The 21,624-nt window shown below is 39.8% G+C and overlaps 1 protein-coding gene across 1 annotated transcript; it reads right to left on the reverse strand.

Annotated features, from left to right (window-relative positions):
- Positions 1-7,882: 7,882 nt before the first annotated feature.
- Positions 7,883-20,877, reverse strand: LOC117464843 (NHL repeat-containing protein 3-like). Its single transcript, XM_034107563.2, has 3 exons — positions 19,860-20,877; positions 11,911-12,113; positions 7,883-10,531 (listed from the first exon to the last, which is right to left on the reverse strand). Exons 1-3 carry the CDS (start codon positions 20,116-20,118, stop codon positions 9,932-9,934), a joined length of 1,062 nt encoding a protein of 353 aa, XP_033963454.1. The 5' UTR covers positions 20,119-20,877; the 3' UTR covers positions 7,883-9,931.
- Positions 20,878-21,624: the final 747 nt, after the last annotated feature.

The following is a 21,624-nucleotide window of genomic DNA, read 5'->3' on the forward strand; positions in this document are numbered from 1 at the left end:
GCTCCAGACAAAAACATTTTTTGGAAAAAGGAGCAAAATGGCTCTTTTGGTCACAAAGGTTGCAGACCCCTGGCCTAAACCAACACTCAACACAATGATTACAAGTTCCATAACATAAAGCAATACTAAATAAAGCACACTCCTTATTTCTCCCCAGTGCTTGATAGAATCTTAACTGTGTGGTGATCTGATGTTATGGGTGAGTGTGTGCACATCTCTCCACGGCTCTCTTTAACTTCAATGGTGTTCCTGTGCTGAGAGGCCCCTGCAGCCCTGTGACAAGGACACCACTGTGTCATTAAGCTTTGTGCCGTACTATATTCATCTGACCCCCCCTTCAGCTCCTCTTCATCCGACCCGCCCCTCTTGTTTCTCCGGCACCTTCTTGCGATAGATCCCCTCTTTCTTCTGCCTCTCTCCAGTTCTATCTTTTATTCAATGAGCAGTGACTCAGTTCTCATCTGTCTGTTGTTAGCATGGCCGACCACAGCGTTCCTGTCAGTCAGAGCTGAAGGCCAGCCGTGTAGCACTGCTGCAGTTAGCCTTAACGTACACAAACTGTAAACATGGATTACCACATACTCATAGTGTATTAACATCATAGATAACACAAAGATACATTGTGTTTATGTTGGTATTTAGTTGTGTAACAATTCAAAAATACTAAATAAATTAGATAAACTAAGGTGTAATAAAAAATGTAAAACACCATGATGAAAACATAGCTGTGGAAAAGAAAATGTGGTGGATACATTTCTGCTTTTTGCTATGGGTATTCTTCTGAAAACAAATGAATAAACTAATTTGTTAGTTATTTAGGAACTTATCAATTACATTGATCTAACTTTACTAGAGTTAATTAATGTCCTGCAATTGTCTAAGTTTAATGAGACAATAAATGCATTCCTTTTAGGATAGCATCAGTAATTCAATGGATTGGGATCCACTTTGTAGACTTAAAAGTGTGTGTTTTTGTTTCTTAAACTGAACACAAGTATAGTTTATTAGAGAAGTAAATTGGATATGTAGGATCTCTGCAATTGAGAACCTGCTGCAATCAACATCAATCAAGGAAATCTATCAAGGGATCTGTAATGGATCCTCATTGTCTCTACACGGAAGCAGATATGAGCTGGGCTCCATCTAGTGGCATGATATGGAGCTAATCTGTTTATAGATAACTATGACCAATCTCCTGAAGTGAATGCAAACTGTGCACGTGCATTAGTACCTCCCTGTCAGAGGATGACACACTGGTCCTGCCTTCGTCTCCTCAAGGCTCAACTACTGCAACGCTCTCCTCATCGGATTCTAGCACTTTGCAATGTTCTAGCACTTTGAATTGCCTTGTGTTGAAAGGTGCCATATAATAAACGTGCCTTGCCTTGAGCCTTCAGAAGCTCCAATACATACAGAACAGCGCTAGGATCCTGATGAGGGGGAGAACATATAATCACCTCACACCCATTCTTCACTTGCTTCACTGGCTTCCTGTCTCATTCAGGATTCAATACAAGATCTCACTGCTGACCCATCAGTGCGTCCACGGGAATGCTCCTTCATACCTCAAAAAACTACTCTCACCACAAACCTCCACACGCAACCTCCGCTCCACAAACACCTGCTTCACCCCTCCAGGACCCAGTGGCGGAGCCAGGACATTTCCAGTGGGGTGGCCAGGATGGAACCAGTGATCATTTTGGCGTGGCATTGAAATCACTTTTATATGAACATAAAAATACATCTCACTAGAAAATAAGGGGTTATTTAAGGCACCCAACACACCTCTACATTATTTTGGATTAAGTGGTGGAATAGATCAAATAATATTCAGTCTCTAACTATTTTTTTCGTATTCCCGCAGGCAAAGTATCAACAAAGCTTACATTATACAAATGTAATGCAATATACAGACTGTTTAGCTTATGGTGATCAGCAGCACTATGAGCTCATTCTCTCAGTGTATCATCAGGAATACAGACACACACACATCATTTAAATAAGAGTTTTTAAATTAAATGATAGGTTAAGAATAAACATCTTAAAGTAAATAACAATAAACAATAGCCCTTAACCCGGTAAGGCCCCCGGTTGTAATTTTACAACATTACTTGAAGCTATCCTAAAAAAGTCAGTAAATGTTTTTTTGTTTTTTTTAAACTACATTTACATAGTCAAAAGGTTCTTTTGTTCAGCCTCACAATGCTATTGGGTAGTAAATGTGTTATAGGTCCTACCCTCTGGAGCATACACGCCAGGGATTTTGGGCCCCATGGAAATATACTTTGGGCCCCACCACCAGGCCCAGGCCACGCCAACCAAGCACACTTGCTGTAACCACACCTCCAGAACCCAACCCACTCATTTATGCTTTAAATAACTCTACCTGTACAGGCTTGCATCTATCTTGTAGTCCAATACTAACTGCACAATATTTACTGACACTGAGCTGTGAAAATATAACACTTATGGGGGGACAGGGCTGCTGAGTCTAGAGATGGATCTGTTGGTCCTGGCACCAGGGGGAGGGACAACTGATTTAGTATGAATAGCTGCTAAAAATGTACCTGCATTTGTTAAATGTCAGCTGAAAGAGGAGTGACATTAAAAACCTGTATAGATATTAACAGTACTTAATGTCAGCTTAGTAAAAAAAAAAACATAATTATTATTTACAATGGACTACGCGTAGCTAACAGACACATTTCCACCACTCATGGACCACACCCACCTTTTCTTTGAAAAACTGGGTGACATACTGTCGCCCTTTAGTCCCTCTCTCTTGTCTTTCTCTCCTTTCTTTTCTCTTTTGAAAGCCTGACTTTGTGAGTCGTTGAGACATGGTTCACACGTAAGTACTAGCATCCCTGCTCCTAACATGCTCTCACTCTCTGCTAGAAAGGGCCGGCGGTGCTGCACCGCGTTTGGAGGCAGGACCAAACCATTACATGTAAAGTGTACAAAGGCTTTGGATAATTAACTTTTGGAAGAAAATAAGTTCAATGAATTGTAAGTTTAGTGAGTACATTATCAATATAATGTCCTATTGATGTTAATTATTGATGAATGATGAAAGGTTACTTACATGTTTTTTTCTTAATGTTCTAAAATTGTTTGGGCCCCCGTGGGAGGGTGTTTGGGCTGGCCAATAGGGTGGCCAGGATTCAGCTGGGGGTGGCAGTGGCCACTCCCAGCCACGGTTAGTGACAGATGTCACTGTCACTACCCGATCTGCAGCTCTGCCCGATCTGCAGAGCGCATGTGCGAGATGGTCCGCCATATTGGACAACGCCGGACGGCAACCCAAGTAGGACAACATTGACACAGTGGCTTTTGGCAAAACTCGAGAGAGATGAGTTATTGTTATTACAACGTGACTTCACTATTATTTAACAACTCTTTTTATTGGGTTCTTTTATTTGGGGTTAAGTACATTGTCAGAATAAGTGAGAAATGAATTTAACTTCTGCTATACCTATGCCATACATTTTTGCACACATTCACAGTAAATATGTATTCTGTATGATAGCTGTCTAACAGAAGTTAAATCTATTTCTCACTTATTCTGACAATGTACTTAACCCCAATCTTTTTGAGCTTTGCTAAAAGCCACTGTGTCAAGTGTCCATCTTGGGTTGCCGTCCGGAGTTGACTATCTTGCACATGCGCAGTACCGATCGGGCAGGGGGACGGATCAAGCCCCAAGGAAGTGCGCCGGAGTCTGATGAGAATATTTGTGCTGGTCAAACGGCGGTACTACACTTCCTTTAGGTTGCTGGGCGCGGAAACACTTTTTCCCATTGACTTACATTGGGAAAGAGTGGTCTGTAACTCGTTGGATCATTTTTTTTAAACTAAATAAACTACCCAGTATGAACGTTTGTATAGCCAGTGGCGACTGGTCATTAGGGGCAAGAAATGAAAGCAGAAATGTTCAATATGATTTTAAATAACAATATTTATGTTGAAATAAGAAGTGAAAGTAAAAGAGGGCAATACAACAAAGATATAATAAAATACAATTAAAAGATGTACATTAACATAGGAAGTAAAAATAACAATGTGCAATACAAGATAAATAAAAAGACTAAAAGGATAATGTAACCTTACAGAGTTAAAGTAAAAATGTTGCAATACAAGTTGCAATTAAATAGAATACAAATATGTATAGATAAATAAGAAGTTAAAGTTAAAATGTGAAATAAAATAACAATATTTACATAAAAAGTCAAATTGCACATTGTACAATATATAACAACAATATGTGATTTAATAATAATAAAGATATGAATGCCGAACTGTACAGTTAAATATTTTACAAAGTTCATTTCAAATTCATACTGACTCGGAAGTTCAACCTCATAGCTTCTGCAATGCAGCCTTTTTGTGAATGGGTGCTTTTGTGGCACGGTTTCCACAGAACTGAAAAAATGTTCTGTTGCAATATTATTTAAGGAATCGTTAAGCTAGCTAACTAGCATACATTGTCACTATCTGCTAACGTTAGCTTTAGCCTTCGTTTTCTAATAGTTTTTTTTTTTCATAGGCTATAAACGGAGGTGGTATAAGTATAGATATTGTACTTGAGTAAAAGTAGAAGCACTCAGATCTTGTACTAGAGTAAAAGTAGAAGTACTCAGATCTTGTACTTGAGTAAAAGTACCAGAGTGTAGGAATACTATGTCAGAGTAAAAGTACTGCATTCAAAATGTTACTCAAGTAAAAGTATAAAAGTATTGTCATCAAAATATAGTGAAAGTAGCGACAGTAAAAGTAGTCATGGTGCAGATTGGTCCATTTCAGAATAATATATATGATATGTTTTATAATGATTGATCATGAAAGTGTTCTCAAAGCTGGTGAAGGTGCAGCTAGTCTGAAGTACTTTGTAGACTGCAGGGTAGCTGGTGGATTTACTCCAGGTGGAACTAAAGTCTGATTTAACACTTGATTATATCTCACATCATTCATCCACATCTGTAGAGTAACTAAAGGTATTAAATACATGTAGTGGAGTAGAAGTACACCATGTACCTCTGAACTGTAGTGGAGTAGAAGAACAAAGTAGCAAAACATTTAAATACTTAAATAAAGTACAAGTATCTCAAAATTGTACCCAAGTATAGTAGCCCTACTTGTTGAGTTTATGAATTTAGTTACTCAACACCAGTGGCTATACAGATAGAAAGACTAAGCCTTGCACAGAGGCATGAAAATACATTTTCAAAATGCTCAACAGTGCTGCCAAAATTATAAACTGACTGCTACACAATTAAAATAAATGCTTTTATATATTTCTATTAGATGTGACTCTTTAGCGTTTCTGTTATTATTACCACTGCTGCTTTAGTTGTTCTGACTGCTAAAATCATCTGTTATTCCTCATTTTAAAGCCGATATTCCGGATCCTTGTCACCTTTTTCATACCTGATGAGTTTGCATTCCTGTTTATTTATAGTGCCCTGATGAGAAGACCTTTGGAAAAACTGGAAGAAATGCCGCCGAAACTGAATACTTGACATGGATCATAAATATATCAACAATTAAACAACATCTACAATTTCTCTTCACACAATACGTCTCCTTGCAGTATCAACACTAATTCGGCTGACTTTTACATTTTACAATACTACGTCCCAAGTTGTGGACCAACGTAGTTATTACACGTGTTTTTGTGAGACTCGGTTGGAGAGGCTGATAACCAGTAGCGGCCGGTCCATATGGGCACTAGGGGCGCCGCCCCCCCTCTTCCCACATGTTTGATTGTCAAAAAAAAAAGATATTTAAAAAAATATATATATATTATTTTTATTTTTAATGAAAAAGGTAAATATTATAGTTGGTACCAGTAAAATGTATAATCTACAATAAAATCTCGTTTAAAATTGTGTTACGATGTCTAAAGTTACTGATTTGACATGTTTCCTGCCTGGCCGCAGCGTGTATCATTACCCTCTCTCGTCTGGGCGGTAAGAAAGGAGCCCTCAGCCAGTGCAGCAGCAGCCAACACATTGCTGACAGTTGCTATCTGTAAACTATGCCGCCGAAACATAATTTCAGCCAATCAGCGTCGTCAGATCTGATGCTCAAAGGGCGCCCTGTCAGCGCCCTGGCCTGTGTGTCTGTGAGTTGTTTGGATTCGTATCCAAGGTGACGCTACAGTAGTTGATGAGGATGGCTGTGTCTGCAGGTGGAGACTCTGGGTGCTAGTGGATCGCCGGAGCTGTAGATTAACATTTATATGCTTATTGTAGTTGTAAGTGCAATGCCTGTAGCACCATGGAGCATACGTGTGGGCTGGACCTGTATTTTACAGGAAAGGAGTGAGCAGAGGGTCGAGTTGTCGATTCTTGTTCAGTTTTCTGTGACTATCTTCCTCACCCTCTCAGACTTTGAATTGCACGTGCTGCTAAAGAGACGCGCTACCATGGAAACCAAACAATGGCGTAGCTGTATTAAAGTCAGAGTGGAAACAGTCTGATTTTATCAGAAATCGAGAGAAATGCGGGAGAAATATGACCCTGGGAGGAAACCGGGAGAGGGCAATGAAATCGGGAGTCTCCCGCGAAAATCGGGAGGGTTGGCAAGTGTGCCACACACACACACACACACACACACACACACACACACACACACACACACACACACACACACACACACACACACACAATGTTCGTATTTAGTCTCCTGATTTTAAATGGGAATTAAATCATGTGAATGTTCCCAAAGCACCAGTGATCTGCAGTTTGTGTGGGCCTACTGTACTGTTGCACAGTTTATACTGTAGAAACTATGTCCAGGACAAGCTATTTGGAAGTTTTGGAAGATTCATAGCTAACCACACTGAAGATTATGGATTATCTCATATTTGTAAGCCTCAATTTGTCCTCCCCCCCCCCCCCCCAACATCACCAGAAGTCATAATTTAAGGGGTCATTTCTCAAAATGTTCTTTTCCGGGGGAGCATCCCCACGGACCCCCCGAGTGTGGTACCACCAAAATTATTTTCCACCAGCCGCCACTGCTGATAACGACAGCTCAGTGAGGTAAAGGACTCTCTCAAGGTTTAGATAGTTAACTTTAGTCTAAGTTATGTCAGTGGGTCTCAAACGTTTTGATCACAATTTATGTAAACACATATTTCCAAGGCACTCCTTTATAATTATTGGGATAAACAGGTTTGAAATCATTCCAATGTATACTATAGGACAATAAACTGAAAAAATATCGTTTAAAGTTGGAGAGATGAAAAAATTTGCATAAATAAATAAATGTTAACTAGGTAAAATAAGATATGAATGAACAACAAAAATAAAATAAGTTACATTTATTTGTTATTGGCTATGGTAGGTTATTGGTTATGTTCACATACTTATTTGATTATTAAAATGTCAACCGATCTTTTTCATATGGGTGTTTTAGAGTTGCACCAGATTGAAGCATTTTACTTTAGAATGTTGAAACAATTCTTCCCAGGGGGGCATACGCCCCTGGATGTGATGTCCACCCCCCATTCTATTGTGTATTCCTTGGATACTCTATTGATCTTCATATTTTCTATTATACGATTCTCTGGCCGGGGGGGGGGGGTGTCAGCTAAAATCCTCGCCTAGGGCAGCAAATTGTCTAGAGCCGGCCCTGCAGACCAATGACTCTTTTAAGAAAGCCTTATTATATTTCGCAACTCACTGTTGTTGTATAGTAGTAACCTTGGGTAGTATAGGTACTCTAAAGCAATAAGTGAATGGAAACGAAGCTGAAGGCAGTTAAGGCAGTTTTGCTCTGAAAAACAATCAGAAAGGACTGGATACAAAATGCTCTTTTTCTCAAATTAATATTTCTATCATAGTACTGAACATTCATAATAAAAAAGGCATGATACTATGATTAAACATTTTTATTGTAAATATTATTCACCTTTGCGTTCCCTGCAGCGTTCACTTAAATGACTCAAATACAAAAATTGACAGACATAAAAAAAAAAAAAAATCTCACATTTACAAGTACATACCATACAGTATATACACAGCAACTTTTCATTGGGGAAAGATTTTACAGGCATTTTCCAACACCATATGCATTTGATATGCAAGTTGTATATGCTGAGAAATGCATGGATCAGAATTTCATTGTAAAAAGGAAAACCAATTAAACCTTGCAGACCATATACACTGAACAAACTGAAACATTTACTTTAATTAAATGTATTGTGTCAACAAATTTCACATAAATGTATTAGGTTAGTTGAAAGCAATAATATTAAGATGAACCTTTTCAAACTTAATTATTAGACTTTTTAGAATGAATAGTACGGCTTTCAACTAACCCAATATAGTTATGTGAAATCTGTTGACATAATACGCTTAATTAAAGTCAACGTCTGAGATACTTCAGACTGCTGTTGAAAATAACAGCTACTTTTTAAAGCTCCATCGACATCATACTTTAGACCTGTGATGTATTTCACTTTCATAGAATTGTTTTGATCAGAATTGATAAATCTCCTTCAAAGCCTCACAACACATTCACAGCTGTTTCCACTGGCCGAGCAGTACTCCTCAGGAGGAGGAAACTCAAGGTAATGTGTACATTTGGAACCATTCAAATGTACACTGTAAAAAAAAAGCAAACCAGGGCTGAAAACAACAGACACACACTGAAGCTCAATTATTGCACATACCAAAGGAGGTTTAAAAAGACAATAAGTTCAACATTTCCTTTAAAAGCAACCAAGCCATCACAATATATTTCTAACAGTAATGACAATAGAGTAAAAACAGGAATTATACTGTCATACACTAATCATCAGAATTGACTATACACCTACAATATTAAATCCTTTTTCTCTGAGCTTCAATGAGATTTAGAAACAATGCAGATCAAACAGCATGCTTAACAATTCACTTGATGTACACATGAGTAATAATACACATGTCTTCAAATAGCCATATACCAGCAAATAGCACAGAAGAGTTAAAGTGACTGCAGTGAAATACAAATAAAAAAAATGGCACAAAACTTCAAAAACATTCCCATAAGTCATTCACTTAATACCAGATCACAAATAAACAACATGAGACCCTTATCTATCGTCTAGAACCCACTGAGCAGCATTTAGAGCAGAAGGTTCTTTTTCTACTTTAAACTTGTGTTTTAGCTAATCATTGGAATGACTCATGCCCTCTACAATAAGTACTTTTACAATACTTACAGACAATAATTGTTCCTTAGTTACTTTGAATAACATTAAATGACATCTATACTAATTCAAGGGTTTGCCTGATATCATAATGTGGAATTGAACATGCTCAGAATCAAAATCTCGTGCTACAAACAAATAAACTACTTTTTAGTATTTACTTTGACAGATATTTATATCTGTCAAAGTAAATACTTACTTTAAGCAGATTTGTTTGTTCCTGTTGTTAGCTTCCTGTTGTTAGCTTCCTGTTGTTAGCTTCCTGTTGTTAGCTTCTTGCAGCTTCATGAAAGATGATCACTTTATCTAACCTTTACTCAGTGCTGTGTTGCCTGAACACAATTGTACAAACAATAATCATTCTTTCTTGGCTACGAGCGGATATTGAAAGAAAACAAAATTCATACGTTGTAACATTTAAAGCTGTGTTCAGAATTAGCCTTTTCCTACTTTTTCAAGTTTAAAAAAAGGTATTTATATTTAAAACAAGGTATCCATATAGCTATACTTTCATACATTCTGTTGAATAACATTTTGTTTCTATGAGATAGGGTTGTCAGGGGATACCCTAGAAATCTTAACCCCAGATGTTTTATCTTACTGACAAATCAATAATTTATGGATCACTTGATTGCAAATGACACAACATGGACATTTTTGGTAGCGTTTTAAATAATCTATAGTGCTTATTATCGGCGTAGCTGGTTTATTATAGACCTTTCAAGTGTGGCACTACAGGAAGTTCCCCCCCAGACGGAAGGGGGTGAACTTCTGGGCCTGCTGAGCCCCGATCTCTGCCACATACAGAGCCCCCGTCTTCAGGTCCAGGTCCACCAGGTGGGGCTTCACCTCCTCAGCCAGCTGGATCACACTGACCACCCTGCACTGGCCGATCAGACCCACGGGGGGAGCCTCCAGCAGCGAGATCTGGTTGGTGTTCAGCTGGACCACCACAAAGTACTTCTTGTCTGGGGTCAGGCGGACGGAGTAGGGGGCGTCCTCGGAGAAGCAGCTCCCCCAGGTCCCCAGCCACTCCCCGGTGATGGAGTTGAACACCTGGATCCTCTTGTTGCCCCGGTCGGCCACCCACACCCGGTGGTAGTCGTCCACAGTGACGCTGTGGGGGATGTAGAACTGAGCCATGCCTTGTCCTTTCTCTCCGTGCATCCACATCACCTCGTGGTCTTTGGACAGCTTGATGAGGCGGTTGTTCATCCCACCGTCACCATCCACGATGTATATCTCTCCGGAGGGGTGGACGAAGATTTCAGCCGGGTGGTCGAACTGGAGGGGGTTCATCCCAGAGCCCGCCTTCCCAGGAGCCCCCAGTACCTGAGAGTGAGAGGAGAGCACTCAGCAACATGATACATTCAGATTTTCAGGAGAGTGGTGCACAGATAATTTACTTTTGTAGGACAAAGAAGAAGTTAGCATCACAAGGGCTTTCTCGAAAAAAACAATGGGATCCTTCCATAGGATTTTAGCAGAGGTGGGAGAAGTACACAGATCTTGTACTTAGGTAAAAGTAGAAGTACCAGAGTGTATGAATACTCTGTTGCTCAAGTAAAAGTACAAAAGTAAAATATAGTTAAAGTAGCAACAGTAAAAGTAGTGATTGTGCAGATTGGTCCATTTCAGAATATTATATATGATATGTTTTATAATGATTGATCATGAAAGTGTTCTCAAAGCTGGTGAAGGTGCAGCTAGTTTGAATGACTTTGTATACTGCAGGGTAGCTGGTGGATTTACTCCAGGTGGAACAAAAGTCTGATGTAACTTTATTTTTCACATCATTCATCCAGATCTGTGAAGTAACTAAAGGTATTAAATACATGTAGTGGAGTAAAAGTACACCATTAACCTCTGAATGGTAGTGGGGTAGAAGTACAAAGTAGCAGTTCAAGTGCTAGTATCTAAAAATTGTACCCAAGTAGTGTACTTGAGTAAATATATTAGTTACACCACTGGATTTTAGAATATTACAGAAAACACGTTAAACAAACTACACAGCGGTTGCAGGGCTGCATATCCCCACCGCTAAGCTAAAGCTAATGTTGGCAGGATTACATTTAGTGTCATTTAGTCACTTCTTAGCAGCATCCGTTTTTAAGGTATATAAGCTTTGGACAGTCATGAGTTTGGTATTTAGTGACGTATATATCATATTTTTATGTCACAAAACAATCCTGTGTTAACCACAGACCTTATTTCAATGACTTCTAAAGGCCGCTACACACCAACCTGAGACCAAAGAACGCGTACCGAAGGCGTCCCGACTTTTACGTCCGCTACGCCTACGAACACACCGCAAAGACTTCAGTCGACGAGTGGCAATAACTATCCTTACAGTCAGTGGTAGTGTGTATTCGTCATTCAAAAGAGGCAACAGCCAATCAGAGTGATTTCTTTGGCCGATTCAGCGGGAGGTGTGAAAATGTGCCGTAAAGCAACCACGGTGCGGGACACACCAACCTGAGTAGGGCGCCGCGAATGCCCGACTGCCTCTGACTTCCAAAATCGGATAGGTGTGTCAGGGCCTTAAACGAGGGAACAGGAAGTGGTGACATGCTAACTCATTTAAGGATTTCAGGGACTAAGTCCTGCACCACTTTATTCTACATAACAAAAGAAATACTTGAATGGAAAAGCTCGTGGAAGCCAAAACAAAGATGTTTTAGTGACAAACATAATCCTGGAAAAGCCTTTACCTGCAGGAGCTTCCCAGACGGGGAGTACTGTTTGACGCTGTGGCCGTACGGGCCGTTCCCCACATCTGTGATCCACACCCTGGGGTTGGCTGAGGCCGCGTCAGCTAGGAATATACCATGTGGCATCTCCAGGGTGGTTGTGTTCCAGGACATGAGGAACTCCCCCTCTGTGGAGAACACCAGCACCTTGGGCACATCGGCACCTGAAGGCCAAGCAAGTCAGCATTAAAGCTCAAATCAAACAATCATCAGGTTTCTAGTGATGCACCCTTTATGCATCGTTATTTAATCATGTGATCAGAATACCTTTATTAGTCCCACAGAGGGGAAATAATGTACATATCATTTACAAATCAAAGCCAACTTTATTGTTAATCTTCTGTGTGTGAGACCAAATGCTTTGTACACAAGCGATTATTAAGAACGAGTTTAAGTTCCTATTATTTGCTTCTCAATTTTTACAAGGCAATGAGTCAGCAGTAAGAAATGTTAGAAAGTATGCTGGAAATCAAATAATTTATTTTGTTTGTTTATTGTGGCGTGTGCATAACCCCTAATACTCACTAGAGCAGTGGTTCTCAACCGGTCAGGCCTCAGCACCCACTTTATCCTTTGTCAATAAATCGCAACCCGAAATTTGAACCACTCAAATCTATTCAACAAAAAACCGTGCTGTAATATATACGCTTTTCAGCATACAATATTAATTAAAGTGAAATACAGTGCATATATCCCTTATATCCCTTCACAGAAGGTTTTAAAAAAGGGTTAATGAGATGATGGAATCAAAGCTGAACTGTATCACATAAAAAGGCACACATGGTCTGGGGGGGATTCTCCCCCATGAGATTTTTAGAAATACTAACATATAAACTACGCATTCTGGTACACTCTGAGAAGAAAATAATTAAAATATTACTACCCGACATATTAATAATATTTTATGCCATTGTTTGTTTTTCACTTTGTTCTGAAGCTGAACATGTCTGTGTGAACTTGTCTGTGTGAATTGTGGGTAGGATAGCCCCCATTGTTCTGTGACCTGTCAATCATCAAGTAGTACCCATGGATGTATAAAGAATAGTTCTACCGCTGGTAGCGACCCACCAGTTGAGAACTACTGCACTAGAGCACAACATTAGGATTATTTGTTGCTAAAAAGAGTCCCCAACAAATACACAATTTATTTCTAAATGTGGTAAAATTATCCTTTACAATCTCAGCTGGAACCAATGGGCTTGGGGCTGATACACATCCACATACCGTAAAGAGTCTATTGCACACAATTATCAGTTTGCATAATTTAACACAAAAAAATATGTAAAACCTCTCGGAGCACATTTTAGCATTCTGAGGAAAATGTCAGAGTTCTGCATTATCAAGGAAAGATATCATTGATTTGGCCCCAGGCTAAAATCCTTAACCAGAAGTATAGTTAATGTGTAGAAAATCTACAGCTCTGGAAAAAATAGACCACTCCAAATGTTTCTTAAATCTCAATCTACATGTATGGCAGCCATTCCATTCCAAAGTCTGTTGAATTCCAACACAGATAAATGCTGTCAGTAGTAATCCATCCATCCATCTTCTCCCGCTTATCCGTGGTCGGGTCTCGGGGGTAGCAGTTCCAGCAGAGAGCCCCAAACTTTCTTTTCCCTGGCGACATCAACCAGCTCTGACTGGGGGATCCCAAGGCGCTCCCAGGCCAGCGAAGAGATATAGTCCCTCCACCTGGTCCTAGGTCTACCCCTTGGTCTCTTCCCAGCTGGACGTGCCTGGAACACCTCCCTAGGGAGGCGCCCAGGTGGCATCCTAACTAACTAGGTGTCAGTAGTAATAATAAATAATAATAATCAGGGCTCGACAGTAACGGTTGCCAGGTTGCCATTGGCAACCATTCAGAAAAAATGTCAACCAATTCTTGGCCTTTGGTTGCCATCAGTGGCAACCCGTTTTTAACATAAAGAAATAAGGACAGCAAATAGCTAAATGTGCACCCCAAAATAGATAAATGTTAAATATTTGTTGTATTAAGAGTAGGGATGGGTATCGTTAGGATTTTATCGGTACCGGTACTGCTTATCGGTATCGGTATTTTTCGATAATCTGGTGCTCAAAATTATAGACATGAATACAAGATATGAAGATTAAACAGTAATTTTATTGTAATTTTATTGCAGAAATAACTGTATAACGTATACATTAGCTTCTCAGAAGCAGACACAAATAAATAACTTAAAGGGGCCTGGCTCGCCCTACCATTCTTGTTGGGGTTTTCCGTCAGACAGAGGATGAAAAGAGGCATTTTTAAAAACGTTTTTTAACATTTGTAAATCAGTTACATCTTCATCCAGACATTTCAAACTGACAACCTAGCTCGACAAGAGATCCTTAAAACATTGTCCTACAGTGCAAAACTGTGATATGAAGAAATTGGTCAAAAGGCTAAGATGGCAAAAAGATAAAGGCGAGTACGTATATTATTCTGGATTGTACTTTTAAATCATCACAAAATAAATGATGTGCTGAACTGAAACACGTCGACACGTGTCTGAAGGTTTAAACATAGAACAAAGTATTTGAGCTTAAAATATGTCAATTCCTAGAAAACGACCAACAATTGCTGAACCATACATTGAAACGTTGACCTCAACATTTACATGCAGTTTTTCAATTCACAATGACATCTGTGCGTTTAACTGGTTTATAAAAGCATTCAATGAAAGGCAAAATTATTATAGGTGTCGGAGCTCACATTAATACACTGTCAGTGTTAATAAACTAAAAAAAGACAAGGCGATGTGCCTGCAAGACTTTACTCAGGTAAACAAAACATATTACCCGTGTGCAGCAGCTAACCTGCCTGCGAGCCTTCGCTCAGGTCACATTTACACACAGCCCGCAAATCGTATCAGGTTGCACTGAGGAGGACATTGTTAGCGTGCTACTGCTAGCACTATTAGCTGTCAAATACACTGCACCGTTTTAGATTCAATGAGTGTCTCGTTTGCAAATGCTTCATTAAAGGAGACCTATCATGCAAAATACACTTTTGTACGTCTTTTATACATGAATATGTGTCCCCGGTGTTCCAGGGAACTCACCAAGTGTCAGAAAATACAACCCTCTCTCTTTTTCTCCATACCCAAATCTCTAAAAAAAAAAGGGGCTGCAACGGATCTGATACAGACTGATCCAGATTTGAACACTGTCCTGATGTCAGGACGGTGGCGCTACAGCTATTGGTCAATTCTCCACCTATCAGGGGAATGAGAGGTTGGGCCACGGCTGGCCACTGCTGCTCGAAAGCGCTGGAGACGCTGTAGTACATATGCCAGGCCTGTGGCGCTGTAGTCTGCCACAAAAGCAGCGAAGAAGACTTCCCTTGCATGGTTGCCCTTCTGTTTATTCTCCGCCTCTTTTTCTCCCTCCCCGAGGCAAGCGTTTGCGCCTCCTGCTTTAAAACAAATGAATAATGACTCTATATAATCATATGTAAGGGATAATGTGCAGCGACGCGGTCATTATGGGGAAAAGAACACCGACAGGCTGATCAGGAGCCCGACGCGAAGCGGAGGGATCTAGATCCCTCCGCTTCGCGGCCACATTCTCAACAAAGTAACGATATGACTCCCAATATTAATTGAAATGCTTTTATAGATTTACAAAATGATTTAATTGATTTAAAAAATAGTTTTATGTATTGATTTAAATTGACATGCATCCGCTAAGAAAAATAGTCCGTTGTTACTGTTTGAACAAACGTAGCAACGGCAGGAACTGCTTCGATAGCGTTTTTGATTACAGATTTGAAAACATCGTTGCTTGCTTTAAAAGTAGCACAATTCATTATGTCAAACCTGGGAAAGTATCTAGATATCCCTGCCCTAATGCCAAAGTAACTGGCAACTCCCCTCTCCTGCAGGGGGGCGTGGTCAGCTGCAGCTCACAGAATCATTCCCATGCAAAAACAGGGCTGGAAAGACCAAATAGAGCGAAATGAAGCATGGCTAAAATGCAGGATCTGTTTGGTATTTTGAAAAAAATATATACATTTATATACTTTATATAGGTATGGCCCTACAATATATGTTTCAAATATAGAATGATAGGTCCACTTTAAGTTGCTTGTATTACCCCCTTTAATTGAGTACATAGATTGCACCTTGCACTATCACCACTACATTTTTTAAAGTGCACCCAGACCTTCGATCGCTTCGCTCTGTCCGCCATGCCTGCGGGAGTCTCACAACAATAATAAGAGCGCTGTTGAGAGAGATGACGAGTGGCATTTACAGTGGCCAATCAGAGGGGTCTCAAACCGGATACATCACACAGGATGAGGGTTCCCAACCAACCAGAATGGTTTAAAGTTAAACTAAGGAAGTAGACGTAACACATATACCGATAGCAGCACCGTTTGTCCAACGGCTTAACGGTATACCGATACCGTGCAATCAGGTACCGGTATTGACTTAGTACCGGTTTTCGATACCCATCCCTAATTAAGAGTGATATTTAATTATTGTTGTGACCAGTCGGAACTTGATACTTAAGTTGCACGTGCATTGGTGTGATTACGGAGCCAGAAAGCAATGCACGTTTACTCACGTGCGCACTGCGCCGTGTGTTTGTTTTACAAAAAATGGCGAAGCAAGTTAAGTTGTTTGACCGTGGGGTAAAAAGTTCGGCCAACCCGTCAACATCTCAAACGAATGTTCAAAGTGATTCAACTGATAAAGCGCAAGATGAACCCAACGAAAGCAAAGAGGACATTTGTAAAGTCTTGGGAGGCGAAACATTCTGCTCCGTTGTGCATTCACTTCTGGTAAAAGTTCCTTCAAAATAAGAGTCCCGATCTTATTACTACCAAAATAAAAGTGCAAAACGAAACTTTACCATAGAAAAATATTGGCATACAAATATAATCACTTCTATAAAAAGGTAACACATTTTAAATATAGTTAGACATATAAAAAGGTAATTTACAGCATTAATAATTCATATCTAATTCTTAACTGTGAATAGTTTTCATTTATTTAACATTAGAAATGTATTAGTCTGGCCAATCCAAGACTTCAATGCAGAAGGGCCAGTGGATCTATGGTGGAGGTCAGCACAAAGGTCAAGAAAACCCACATTTTGAAAGGGAGACAACGGATGACCAAGAAACTAGTGACTTGCTCAATTCATTTGTGAGGGATCTGTGAAGAACATGACAACAGCTGCAATACTGGCGTTTTGTATACCAGCAATTGAGGGTGGACAAGTTTACTTCCACTTAAGTTTCAAATAATTGTGTTAATTACTTATTGTAAAGCATTTGAACATTCTTTTGTTTCACATGTTCATTATTAAGTTGATATATAACTGTATATTATCTTAATTATTTAAAATATAAGGTGACTAAAAATGGCCTGGCAACCACTTTTAAAAGTTAGTGTTGAGCCCTGATAATAAAAGAAATGTTTTTTTACTCAAACACATACATATAGCAAAACCAGAGAAACTGCACATGTTGCAGTGGTCTGCATGAATCCTCTCAAAGAAAACATGCTAAAGCACCACTGTCCCATATAGAGTGGCGAAGTCACGCCCATCTACTTCCGCCCCATGGGACCTTATTTCTGAAAAGTTATGTATTGAAGTCAATGGAGAGAGAAAACGTATCTTTCGATCCCGTTTGAATTGTGCCATGAATTACACATGTTTGTCAATCTTAAAAAATCATTTCCATGTCAAAAAAGTCACAGTTTGTCGTAAAACTGTTGAAATATAAGACTACGAAAAATACACAACTAGAAAGACTACAAATCCCAGAGTCGCGCACATTAACGTTACACGTTACACTCGTGTTACTCACCGAAACCTTGTAAAGCCGGTCCGCATGCTGGCTCTTACGGAACCGACTAACTCCCCTGTTGTGTATGTACAGTTCTCAAGATGGCCAGACTTGTAGTGATTTTCACCTCTTTTAATACTTTTCACTTCATTCTGAAAGAAAGAGGTGAAATGTGCTAACGTGACGGCCATCTTGGTGTTTGTGATGCAGGACCAGAGTTGTAGTTCATTGAGCGCTTCACACAAAAAAATGTGTTAATTCACAGTTTTACGACACATTTTAATTTGTTTGACTTGCAAAATGATCTTTTAAATTGACAAACATCATATGTGTAATTCGTTGCACATTTCAAACGGGATCGAAAGATAATCTTTCTCTCTCAATTGACTTCAATACATGATTTTTCCGAAATAAGGTCCCATGGAGGTCCCCCGGAAAGGGAGGGACTTCGCCTCTCTATTTAAACAGGTAACAGATAGTGAAAGTGTGATCTATTATCAAATAGGTTTGTTTTAAATGGACTTCTCAAGTAACTTTACATACAGGAGACTCTTGTCTTACTTTACTTGATATAAAATAATACAATTAAGTTGAATTAATCAGCTCATTTTATCTACGTACAAAAAATGAAGCAGTTTGCTCAAGGACTGGTGTTTCCTGATCTACAGAAGGAACTGATACAACAACTTTCCTTCAGTTCCTAAAGAGCACCAAACAGGATCTTCTTCATTCTTTACACACCAAATAGAGCAAAATGTAGATTTGCCAGTTTTTGAAGAAGTATTCAGCAAATACTTTACTTAAGTTAAAGTACAAATACTATGGTATTTAATACTCCACTACAAACAAAAGTTGTGATTTCAAAATGTTACTACGGTAAAAGTACAAAATTATTAGCATCAAAATGTACTTAAAGAACGAAAAGTAAAATTACTCATTCTGCACAGTGACCCATTTCAGAATAATATAAAGTATTTAAGTTATCAGCCAAGTGAACTTCAAGTTAAAAAAATTAAAGTACTCGTTATGCAGAATGGATCTTCTGACAGTATTTGATCATTGTGTATAATATATGATCCTGTTTTTATACATGTAAGAGCATTTTAGTGTTGTACGTTGTCTTTGTGGACCAACTTTACATCTTGAAATACTAGTAACATTTACAATATTTGCCTCTGAAATGTAACAGAGTATAACAAAATGATTTAGGTACAGTACTTGAGTAAATGTACTTAGTTACTTTCCACCACTGATGTAGATGTAAGACAGAAGTTGTAACTGCAATACAGCATGTGTGTGTAAGGTTGGAGCCCAGTCATTTTGAATTGCAATGGAAACCATTAGACATGTGACCGTATGATCACATAGAGAAGGCCTTTATGGAGGTCAAAACCCAGCACACACACCTGTACTGTTGCTGCTGATAATCCCTTCATTTGGCAAAAAGGAAATAGCAGTGAGGAAAGAAACACAGCAAATAGCAGTGGTGGAATGCAATAAAGTACATTTACTCAAGTACTTGACTTGAATATTTTCAAATGAAGCTATTAATACTTTTACTCCACTACATTTTAGAAGCCACTATTGTAGCCTACTTGTACTCCTCTACATTTATCTGACAGCTTTAGTTCCTTTCCAGCTATCAGCTAAATAAAAGCAAATGTGAGAATACTCGTTTTGCAGAATGGATCTTCTCACAGTATTTTTTTATTATGGGAAGTACTGCATTACATTATATCAGCATAACATGTGATCTGAGGGGAATGTATTGTTGTTTGTTTGAATTTGGCTGTGTGCCATTTTGTAAAGCACTTTGAGCTGCACCTGCTGTCTGAAAAGTGATATATAAATAAAGATTTTTATTTTTTATTATTATATAATTTGTTTTTATGTAACTACTAGTAACTATGAGATAATCGAAGTGGAGTCAAAAGTACAATATTCACCTCTGAAATGTGGAGTAAAAGTATAAATCGGAGTAAATAAAAAATACTCAAGTACAGTACACACATGTCAAAAACGTACTTTAGTATAATACTTGAGTACTTAGTTACTTTCCAACCTGAAATGTGCTCCAGCTTAATGGACTGTGAGTTAATATATTTACCTCTCTGCGCCACATACACCACCCCCGCGTTCTGGTTGACCGCCACCCCGAACACCTGTCCGCTGAACAGCTCCGGCTTCCGGGGCCAGCTCAGGTCCAGCTGGTACAGCGGGCTGCCCCGGAGCAGGTAGCCCGGCCGCAGGATGGAGCCGCTCGCCTGCTGGGGCCCGATGGTCCCGTAAAGCACAACCATGAGCAGCACTAACGCAGCCATACCAGACGCTAACAAACACGTATGGCCTCTCTTCTTATTCAGCATCAGTGGTTTGGCCAACGGCTGCTTTTCCACCTTTAGTTTCCTGGTCAGCTGACGACAGCTCGATGTGTGACAGGATGATTAAACACCGCAGAGAGAACACTCACTTTACTGTAGCGTTAGCGGCGAGGTATGCTGCTATTCAAGCAACGCTTTAATGTTGTTTGTTACGATTATTTAAAGTTCAGATCCAAAGATTTAAATGGAATGAACTTCCTCTATCCAGAAACGAAAACAAAGCAGAGTGTGCAAGTGAAAAACAAGTAGCATTTCCGTTTAATGTATCACAATAAAAGCATTACATTCTCAAGATACATATGACTTATTTATCATATTCTGTTGCCAGAAAAATGTCTGACCCAACATGTGAATATATCTTAAAGGAATGTAGACCTGGTTGGCTCAATCCGATGCGTGCTTGTTCGTTTCTTAATTTAAGGCTTTTAATTTTAGAGTCGTCGGCTGGTCGGACCGGAAGAAGGAAGTGAAGTCGGAGACGCGTTGCAGAAAGCTCAGAAGATCCCAATACACCTCCTCCTTTCCCTCACTCGCTTCCCTTCCTTGCGTCTTAGCTCCGCCTCGGTGAGATGCGAGTGAGAGACACGAGGAGGTGACGCGAGGACAGAGGAGTCCTCAGGTATTCATGAGAGGCTTCTCAATACTCAAATTTCCCCTCCTCGACTCCTCGACTCCTCGGTCCTCCGGTAGTGACCCGGAAATGAATTTCAGCGCGCCATTTTGAAGGACGTCTCATTTCTCTAAATGCACACCGAGGACCGAGGATCGAGCATCGAGGAGGCTCTCTGGAGGAGCTATAACCGAGGATACACTGATGGTTCCTCCACGGCTCCTCCGCGGATGCATTTCCGGGAACGGTGGAGGCGTGACGCACGGCCGGACTTATCTCAGCCAATGACAGCTCTGCATGCATCCCCTGGATATTATTTGAGAACCTGCTCTCATCGCAACGCGATGTTTACAGTGAGAACAGCTGTGAGGTCCTGCAGAAAGCAGAGCAGTGTGTAAAATATATATCACTCAGTATAACAGGCCTACTCTCTTTATTTGCTTTAGTTTAGTAGATATCTACAAAGAGTCCATATTTTTCTAAAACCATTTAGTGCTTCACATAATAAAATACACAACGGCTGTAGCCTGATTATGCTTTAGCAGCTGTAGGTGTGTGTGGTACAGTATGTAGGTGTGTGTTGTACAGTGTGTAGGTGTGTGTTGTACAGTGTGTAGGTGTGTGTTGTACAGTGTGTAGGTGCGTGTGTTGTACAGTGTGTTGTACAGTGTGTAGGTGCGTGTGTTGTACAGTGTGTAGGTGCGTGTGTTGTACAGTGTGTAGGTGCGTGTGTTGTACAGTGTGTAGGTGTGTGTGTTGTACAGTGTGTAGGTGTGTGTTGTACAGTGCGCAGATGCCGCGGACAGACGGGTCTCAGTTGGTTTGATGTCCTTACTTTTAATACTTGCAAATACAACTTTTGGCCCGTAATTTCAATTCCC

This window comes from Pseudochaenichthys georgianus, chromosome 19, assembly GCF_902827115.2.
Source record: "Pseudochaenichthys georgianus chromosome 19, fPseGeo1.2, whole genome shotgun sequence".
Lineage (NCBI taxonomy): Eukaryota > Metazoa > Chordata > Actinopteri > Perciformes > Channichthyidae > Pseudochaenichthys > Pseudochaenichthys georgianus.